General features: G+C 40.9%; 1 protein-coding gene across 1 annotated transcript; it reads right to left on the bottom strand.

Annotated features, from left to right (window-relative positions):
* Positions 1-3,391: 3,391 nt before the first annotated feature.
* Positions 3,392-9,807, bottom strand: LOC110525399 (alpha-1-antitrypsin). Its single transcript, XM_021605467.3, has 5 exons — positions 9,700-9,807; positions 4,940-5,797; positions 4,376-4,643; positions 4,105-4,252; positions 3,392-3,807 (listed from the first exon to the last, which is right to left on the bottom strand). The coding sequence occupies exons 2-5, from the start codon at positions 5,787-5,789 to the stop codon at positions 3,610-3,612; spliced, it is 1,464 nt and encodes a 487-aa protein (XP_021461142.3). The 5' UTR covers positions 5,790-5,797; positions 9,700-9,807; the 3' UTR covers positions 3,392-3,609.
* Between the last annotated feature and the right edge of the window lie 242 nt (positions 9,808-10,049).

Genomic DNA, 10,049 nt, shown 5'->3' with positions numbered 1-10,049 from the left:
TTTTTCCCAAAATATTATTTGTGTAGACGAAATAGCTCTGTTTTGTTCATCACGTTTGGCTAAGAAAAAGACCGGAAAATGCAGTCACTTACAACGCCAAACTTTTTTCCAAATTAGCTCCATAATATCGACAGAAACATGGCAAACGTTGTATAGAATCAATCCTCAAAGTGTTTTTCACATATCAATTCGATAATCTATCAGTGGTGGCAGTTGGCTTCTCATCAGAAGCAAACGGAAAAATACTGCAGCTGGAGATTACGCAATAATTGCAACGGAGGACACCAAGCGACCACCTGGTAGATGTAGTCTCTTATGGTCAATCTTCCAATGATATGCCTACAAATACGTCACAATGCTGTAGACACCTTGGGGAAAACGTGGAAAACGTAAGCTGACTCCTAGCTCCTTCACAGCCATATAAGGAGTCATTGGAATGAGGCGGTTTCAAAAAATGCGGCTCTTCCTGATTGGATTTTTATCTGGGTTTCGCCTGTAACATCAGTTCTGTGGCACTCACAGACAATATCTTTGCAGTTTTGGAAACGTCAGAGTGTTTTTTTTCCAAAGCTGTCAATTATATGCATAGTCGAGCATCTTTTCGTGACAAAATATCTTGTTTAAAACGGGAACGTTTTTCATCCAAAAATTAAAAGAGCGCCCCCTATATCGAATAAGTTAATAGCTCTGAATATCATGCTGTCGTACAAGGTTTAAAAGCTACATTTTACGACATATACATGGTTTCTGGGTACTCCCGTAAAGCCCAACTCATTGGCTATCTAGCTAGCTTTGTTTGACCCCGATTGGTGCTTATTTGACAAAGATACAGTCGTTCAAGAGATGGCCGTCCGCATCATCGGTGTGCCATGAAGACGTCGTTCTCTAACCAAATATGGTGTCCTATACCTATCTTGAGATATTTTTTGTCAGATGTTAACTTTGTCAGATGTCAATTAACTTCTGGGCCACATCCTGACTGATGGCAGCCCATTCTTGCATAATCAATGCTTGGAGTTTGTCAGAATTTGTCAGAACTTGACCACAAGTTCTCAATGGGATTAAGGTCTGGGAGTTTCCTGGCCATGGACCCAAAATATTGTTGTTTTGTTCCCCGAGCCACTTAGTTATCACTTTTGTCTTATGGCAAGGTGCTCCATCATAATGGAAAAGGCATTGTTCGTCACAAAACTGTTCCTGGATGGTTGGGAGAAGTTGCCCTCGGAGAATGTGTTGGTACCATTCTTTATTCATATTCTTTATCCCTTTACACTTGTGTGTATAAGGTAGTCGTTTTGGAATTGTTAGTTAGATTACTTGTTGGTTATTACTGCATTGTCGGAACTAGAAGCACAAGCATTTCGCTACACTCGCATTAACATCTGCTACCCATGTGTATGTGACAAATAAAATTTGATTTGATTTGTTCTTAGGCAAAATTGTGAGTGAGCCCACCCCCTTGGCTGAGAAGCAACCCCAGCACATTAATGGTCTCAGGATGTTTTACTGTTGGCATGACACTGGACTGATGGTAGCACTCACCTTGTCTTCTCCGGACAAGCTTTTTTCCGGATGCCCCAAACAATCAGAAAGGGGATTCATCAGAGAAAATTACTTTACCCCAGTCTTCAGCAGTCCAATCCCTGTACCTTTTGCAGAATGTCAGTCAGTCCCTGATGTTTTTCCTGGTGAGAAGTGGCTTCTTTGCTGCCCTTCTTGACACCAGGCCATCCTCCAAAAGTCTTCGCCTCACTGTGTGTGCAGATGCACTCACACCTGCCTGCTGCCATTCATGAACAAACTCTGTACTGGTGGTGCCCCGATCCTGCAGCTGAATCAACTTTAGGAGACGGTCCTGGCGCTTGCTGGCTTTTCTTGGGTGCCCTGAAACTTTCTTCACAACAATTGAACCACTCTCCATGAAGTTCTTGATGATCCGATAAATGGTTGATTTAGGTGCAATCTTACTGGCAGCAATATCCTTGCCTGTGAAGCCCTTTTTGTGCAAAGCAATGATGACGGCACGTGTTTCCTTGCAGGTAACCATGGTTGACAGAGGAAGAACAATGATTCCAAGCACCACCCTCCTTTTGAAGCTTCCAGTCTGTTATTCGAACTCAATCAGCATGACAGTGTGATCTCCAGCCTTGTCCTCGTCAACACTCACACCTGCGTTAGCGAGAGAATCACTGACATGATGTCAGTTGGTCCTTTTGTGGCAGGGCTGAAAAGTAGTGGAAATGTTTTTGGGGGATTCAGTTAATTTGCATGGCAAAGAGGGACTTTGCAATTAATTGCAATTCATCTGATCACTCTTCATAACATTCTGGAGTATATGCAAATTACCGTCATGCAAACTGAGGCAGCAGACTTTGTGAAAATTAAGATTTGTGTCATTCTCTAAGCTTTTGGCCACGACTGTACACCTCTAATGAAATAGTGAAGTTGTTTTACCTTCTAGGATCTCTGAGGAATAGATATGAATGTGATTTGACTCGTTGAAACAACGTTTAGGGTGAGATTTTCACAGTTTCATTTCATTGCAAATTGAACAACTGCAAATACAAAATCGATCGTGCATGTTATATGTATTTTTTTAAGACATGAAAAGGGATTTTAGCTAACAAAACGACAGTTCATGTTATCTCTGGGACCCTTTGGATGATAAATCAGAGCAAGATTTCAGAATGTAAGTACACATTTCACCTTCAGAGGTGAATTTATCAAACCTATCGTCGTCAAAAAACGGTTTTTGTGTTAGGAGCTCTCCTCAAACAATAGCATGGCATTTTTTTGCAGTAATAGCTACTGTAAATTGGACAGTGCAGTTATATTAACAAGAATTTAAGCTTTCAGCCGATATAAGACACTTCTACCGACATTTGTTGCTAAAATCTGGGATCTTGACATAACATGCTGAATGATTTACAACTGTCCCGTTGATGGGACGCCAATCCTTAATCCCAACAAACGTTCCTCAGAACTTTAGAGAACGTTCCCTTACGAGTCTAGTTAGGTCATTAACTAACATTTTCATAGCAATGTTCCTGTGATGTGCAAGGAATTTTTCCAAGAGACCATTCCCTTAATGTCAGCTAGAACTTACCCAGAACACAGTTACCATGTTCTCAGAACTTAATATATTAATGGTCTAGACACATTTCATGGGAACATTTCAGGAAAATGAATGTGTCCAGTTTTCTGTGGGTAAGGAGAATATTCCATGAACGTCCCACCAAACATGCACAGAACATGGTTACCATGTTCTCCAAATATATTGTATTAATGTTCTAGACACGTTTCATGGGAACGTTGCAAGAACATGTATGTGTCCAAATTCTGTAACATGCTTCATTAGGCATAGAACCAAAAGATAAGAAGACTGGCAGCAAATGGTAATATGTATTTAATAGTATTTAATAGTACAAATATCCAGCAAAGTGAATACAGAGGATTTATACACTTGTTAACTTTGGGTTCCCAGGCTAGATTGACCCAGAAGAGTTTGGATGGGTTTGCTTACATGTTTCCTAACAGCAGCACTTAGATTTCAATTTGTGATAATAGACCACATGTTTTCTGCAGCACAGGTTTTACATAGCACCGGTTTTATTTGTTGGCTGGGTTGATGATCTTGCCCATGAAGAGAATATTATTGGTTTCCCGGTCCATGACAAAGACCATGAATGGATGGTCGAACTTCAAGACATGGGTGTGTCGGGAGGAGAGGGGCATAAGGACCACACCTGTGGCAGCTGCTGTGGTCGCTCCAGCCTCATCCACGTCCAAGGAGGCTTGTTGCACCACCTGAAAACAACCACACAATGCAGTCTGATGGACAGTACATAGGCCTAGTTCACATGGTTCACATATAATATGTTCTAGGACAGTGATTCTCCCAGGACACCCTGGGGAGCCAGATAGAGCTTTCAGGGGTTCCTTGAAAAAGCAGGGATAAAACTACCAATTGAAAATTACCACAACATTAAGGCTGTCATTACATGGTTGTGTTTGAGAGGTTAGTGCATTGCTGTTGCTGTATTGCTGTTGTTTCCCTGTATATTTATGTCTTTATGAATCACTGAGAGTGAATGAGTTCCCCACCTCTGAGACAGCCACCTTCAGTTCCTCTGATATTCCACTGAAGTCAGCTCGATCACTGAATATGTCCGGCATTCCGATTCCACTCAGAATGTCCTTGAGGGAGTATGTTGTGGTGATGGACAACTTGGGAACATATACATGATATTCCCTAAAGACAAACATGGACAGGAAGAAGGTTTTACTTGCAATGATTGTGATACGTAGTTATTTTACCCACCCAACGTTTATTAGTTCTATGAGAGTGGTGCTTAATGATTGAGACAGGTCATACCTGGCTTTCTTCCACCTGTGCCACTTGGTGATGTGGTTGAGGCATATGACCTCGTCCAGACTAGCGAGTCCCTTCTCCGGTAGCACCAACATCATGGACACTGAGTCGTTGTAGCGGAGATGCAGGATACTGGTGGAGATCTCCTGGTCGTAGTAGACGGAGAACCTCTTCATCATGCTCATCATCTGGACTGGAACAGTGGTGTTTTCATCCACATGAAATGTGTCCTCCTTTGTGTCTGCAGGGTTAAATGGAATCTCCCATTTTCCTTGAGAATTAGAAAATCGTAAAACATTTCAGGGTGTGATGTGATGAGTAAAAGTTACCAGACCAAAAGTGGTTTTCTGAGGGGGAGACCCAGCAAGAGATACAGCCAAAAGGTACAATGGCATCAATAACACCAACAACATCCAGAGACAAAAAAAATCCATATTGACAGAGTTAGAAGGAATTGATTCCACAAGATCTGTATCCATCAAAGAAGTGAACTCTACTTCATTTCGAGGACCCTATTTCATGTTTGTATTATTGTTTTTTGTCTAAAAGTTTGCAATATCCTCTTACCTTTGAAGTAAATGTAGCTGAGGAGGTACATGACAGTGGTTGGGTCCAGATCTTTGACTAACTTGTCTATCTTGCCTTTAGTCTTGTCCCCCACGTATGTATTGATTGTATCGATGGCCTTAGCAGTGTTGGTGAAGTCCACTGTGACACCCTCAGAAAGGTAGAAGCGCTTCAAGTCCTCAAGGAACTCGGGGTGTGGTGTAAAGGTGTTTTGCATGAAAAGTGCACTTCCTACGGTCAGGTTCACACCTATTTTCTGGTTGAGCTGTGTGAGGATGGTCTGGAAGGCCTGGTCCACCTGTTCTTGGGTCAGTAGGCTACTGTTGAAGCCCAGAACAGTGAAAAGCTGCTGGTGGGTTTGACCCTTGGCCCCCACAGACAGAGCGGCCAGGGCCAGGGACACACTCAGCGGGGAGAAGAACACATTCTTGCCCTGGTTGTCAGGCTGAGCCACCAGCTGATTGTACAGGCTATAAGCAAACTCCAAGTTTCCTTGGATCACTGGTTTAGTGCTGTTGTCACTGGGCTCATGATGATGATGATGCCCGTGGTCTCGTCCGTGACCATGGTCGCGCCTGTCACCATGGTCATGGTCGCGCCTGTCACCATGGTCATGGTCGCGCCCATGACCGTGGTCACGCCTGTCACCATGGTCATGGTCGCGCCCGTGACCGTGGTCGCGCCTGTCACCATGGTCATGGTTGCGCCCGTGACCGTGGTCGGGCCTGTCACCATGGTCATGGTCGCGACTGTGACCGTGGTGGCGGTCACCTCCGTTACCTTTGTGACCTCTGACCTCTCCCGGGCAGAGCACTCCCATAACGATCCACAAACACAGGGCTGTCCTCATCTTGGCAACTATCACAAAGTAAAACATGTAGCATTAGTCAATCAATTTGGTGTCAATTCCACAATTAATGTCACTATCTGGAAGATGTACCGCTATTCAGAGGTCATTTCAATAATGATATAGGCTAAACCCATTGAATCTGGGGACACAACTTGGTAAAACTTTCTGGCCAGTGACATATTTGTACAGATGAACGTGGTACCTTCCGGTGTTTGGAAATTGCTCCCAAGGATGAACCAGACTTGTGGAGGTCTACAATTTTTTTTCTGAGGTCTTGGCTGATTTCTTTTGATTTTCCCATGATGTCAAGAAAAGAGGCACTGAGTTTGAAGGTAGGCCTTGAAATACATCTACAGGTACACCTCCAATTGACTCAAATGGTGTCAAGAAGCTTCAACGTATGAACAACTTTAGCAGTTTAGCTAATTAGCAACTTTGCAACTACTTACTGCTGTTTAGCTACTTTGCAATTACTTAGCATGTTAACTAACCCTAACCCTAATAAAGGTGAAATAAAAAATAAATAAAAAAAAACCCTTTTAGCTAACTATACTCCTAACCCTAACCCTTTAACCTAACCCTTAGCCTAATTCATAAAATATTGTATGAATTGCAATTCGTAACATATCATACGAAGTGGATGATGGACATCCACAAATGAATACATACCATACGAAACATAACATATCATGTAATTAACTAAATGGAGTGTCTCTGATTTACGTACAGAATAATATGAAATTACAACCATTACAGGACCTAGTTTCCTGAAAGGGATGGAACTTATGCTTAGGAGTGTTTTAAGGATGCATCTTTGCTACAACGGCCAAAACACAACGCAGAGAGAATGTTCGCTAAGTGTGTTGTTAGACCATGTGTTGGTACGAAAGAAAAGCAGCGCTGCTCCTCCATTTAAATCTTACCTTAACATTAGAATTACTCCACACTACTGACAACGGATCAGCTCCGACCTAGAGAGATATTACTACCTATGGCTGCAAATATTGAGGCAGTTTATTATGCTCTAAATCACAGATTGGTCACATCATTGCGCACAAGTTACACATCATAAAATATATTGAGGCAAAAACAGAACTCAATTGATTGAACATGAAATTGATTTCAATATGATTCAAATATACGTAGCCTATTTATCTTTTAATGCAGTCATATCTGTTTTCATTTGAAGCCTATTTTTATCCTTCACATGTTTGTAACAATTGCAAAGACTTGATTCTATGTTTAGCATAGATCTTTTGTGAATAAAGCGACTCAGAAGGGCAAAAAATATATAACGACACACTTAGCTGTTTTAAGAGTGGTCTGAGGCAGTAGGTAAATAACAAGCTTTACAAGTATAACTTTAGTAACAACGGTTTTGGGAAACAGCTCGGAGATTTAACAATGCTGCTGTGAAGGGTTAAATGATACATTTAGCCTTAATATGTTTTTGGGAAGGGCCCGGTTTCCTGCTAGCGATGGAACTCAATATTACGAGTAGGGTTGCAAAGGGAGGGTATATTACTGGAAGGTTTACCAGTAAACTACCATATTTTTGGTATATTTCAATAATTGTATGTACTGTAATCTATCACAAGACATTTATGGCCATTTTAGTCATTCAGATTATCACAAGTGTCTTTAATTATCTCTGGCCCTCTCTCTGGCCTTATAACATGTAAAATATATGAAATAATTACATATGATGATTTTAAAATACAAATATATAATGACAAAGCTGTAAACATTATCCTAAACCATAAACTTAGTGAATACCATTGGTGTTTAATATGAGGGTTTCAGCATGAAATATCCCTTTTTTTTGTGGGCATGAAACTGGTGACAGCTGTGAAAAAAGTCAATAGTTGGACAAGTTGCAGAGGTAATTGAAAATAATGCCATTATTGATTAAATGCTTTTTTCATTAATTAGGCTATTTTCTCTTGAACCATAAGGTCTATCTATTAGAAACTCATGGACAATATGGACAGAGATATATAAAAAATGAATACTAAATATGAATACATTTTTTGAAAGTTATTCAAGTATAATTTAGCAAAAATACTGAAGATTCTGGTGACTTTGTTAAATTACCGGTAGCTTTGCAACCCTACTTACGAGTGTTTTAATGATGTATCTTTCCTACAACGGCTGACGATCCCAAAACACCACGCAGTGATAACGTTCACCAAGTGCATCATTGGAGCATGTGTCTACAGTGAATTCGGATTTTGTTACATTACAGCCTTATTCTAAAATTGATGAAATTCAATTTCTCCTCATCAATACCCCATAATGACAAAGTGAAAACAGGTTTTTAGAGATGTTATTACAAATAAAAAAGATACCTTATTTACATAAGTTTTCAGACCCTTTGCTTTGAGACAAAAAGAAAATGGAGCTCCGTTGCATCCTGTTTCCATTGATCATCCTTGAGATGTTTCTACAACTTGATTGGAGTCCACCTGGGGTAAATTCAATTGATTGGACATGATTTGTAAAGGCACACACCTGTCTGTATAAGGTCCCACAGTTGACAGTGCATGTCAGAGCAATAACCAAGCCATGAGGTCGAAGGAATTGTCCGTAGAGCTTCAAGACAGGATGGTGTTGCGGCACAGATATGGGGAAAGGTACCAAAAAAATGTATGTAGCATTGAAGGTCCCCAAGAACACAGTGGCCCCCATCATTAAATGGAAGAAGTTTAAAACCACCAGGACTCTTCCTAGAGCTGGCCGCCCTTCCAAAGTGAGTAATTAGGGAAGAAGGGCCATGGTCAGGGAGGTTACCAAGAACCCGATGGTCCCTCTGACAGAGCTCCAGAGTTCCTCTGTGGAGATGGGAGAACCTTCCAGAAGGACAACCATCTCTGCAGCACTCCACCAATCAGGCCTTTATGGTAGAGTGGGCAGACGGAAGTCAGTCCAGTAAAAGGCACATGACAGCCCGCTTGGAGTTTGATAATGCAGGAGCGGCTTCGGGTCAAGTCTCTGAATGTCCTTGAGTGGCCCAGCCAGAGTCCAGAGTTGAACCCGTTCGAACATCTCTGGAGAGACCTGAAAGATTCTGTGCGGTGACACTCCCCATCTAACCTGACAGAATTTTAGAGAATCTGCAGAGAAGAACGGGAGAAACTCCCCAAATACAGGTGTGCTAAGCTTGTAACATCATACCCAAGAAGACTTGAGGCTGTAATAACTGCCAAAGGTGCTTCAACGAAGTACTGAGTTAAGGTTCTGAATGCTTATGTAAATGTTCTATTTCACTTTTTTATTTGTAATAAATTTGCAAAAATATATAAAAACCTGTTTTTTCTTTGTCATTATGGGGTATTGTGATGTCATTATGGGGTATTGTGTGTAGATTGATTAGGGGGAAAAACGATTTAATCAATTTTAAAATAAGGCTGTAACGTAACAAAATGTGGAAAAAGTCAAGGGGTCTGAATACTTTCCAAATACTTTTCTATACTGATAGAATCGAAAGATAATAATCTAAATTATTTTTTATCCTTCACTTGTTTGTAACAATTGCGAACATATTGGCTACTTTGTATTTGTAGTCAACTTCATTCTGAAATCGGCAGTCACAGAGAGACAGATAAGCATTGTGATTCTATATTTAGCGGAGATCTTCTGTGTATAAAGTGACACAGAAGGGCAAAAAAAACTCTAACGTGCTTAGCTGTTCTATGAGTGCTCTGAGGCAGGCAGTAAATAACAAGCTTTTTCAAGTGCAACTTTAGTAACGATAGTTTTGGGAAACAGCACGAAGATTTAACAATGCTCCTACAAAGGTTCTAACGATGATCTTAGCCATAAGATGCTTTTGGGAAACCGGGCCCAGAGCTATAGAGCCAGTTAACATTTCCCAGTGTAGAGATAGATAGCAGTAGAGTAGCCTACTCACCCTTCCAGACAGCAGCTTTGGCGTCTTAATTTGGACCAAATTCACTTTATATACTGTGTGTGGTTCATTTGGGATTGATCAGGGGTTGAACTTTGACATGTTTGTTTGGTACTGGCAAAGCCCCCATATTTAAAGAATGTAATCATTACCTGCTTAGGGGAGTGCTGACCACACATTTTTTTCATTTAGGATTGGCACAGGACACGACAACTAAAACTTTAATAACGATATTGGACATTTTGGAAATGCAACTATGGACATGGGTCAAAATACATGTTGGATGATAACACACAGAGAATGATAGAGCTATTTGTTGTTGTTCTGTTTAGTTATTTTATAAAACTCTGCAA

Source organism: Oncorhynchus mykiss, chromosome 6, assembly GCF_057628025.1.
Source record: "Oncorhynchus mykiss isolate SJ-2025 chromosome 6, ASM5762802v1, whole genome shotgun sequence".
Classification (NCBI taxonomy): Eukaryota; Metazoa; Chordata; class Actinopteri; order Salmoniformes; family Salmonidae; genus Oncorhynchus; species Oncorhynchus mykiss.
The sequence above is the reverse complement of the archived record's forward strand: the minus strand, read 5'-3'. Positions and strand labels throughout refer to the sequence as shown.

Bases quoted from the DNA above. Each gene is read 5' to 3' on its own strand.
- LOC110525399 (XM_021605467.3), bottom strand. From the start codon at position 5,789: ATGAGGACAGCCCTGTGTTTGTGGATCGTTATGGGAGTGCTCTGCCCG. The intron at 4,644-4,939 runs GTAAGAGGATAT...CTAATTCTCAAG, and splicing joins CAGCTACATTTACTTCAAAG to GAAAATGGGAGATTCCATTT. The intron at 3,808-4,104 runs GTGGGGAACTCA...GGTTGTTTTCAG, and splicing joins TGAAGGTGGCTGTCTCAGAG to GTGGTGCAACAAGCCTCCTT.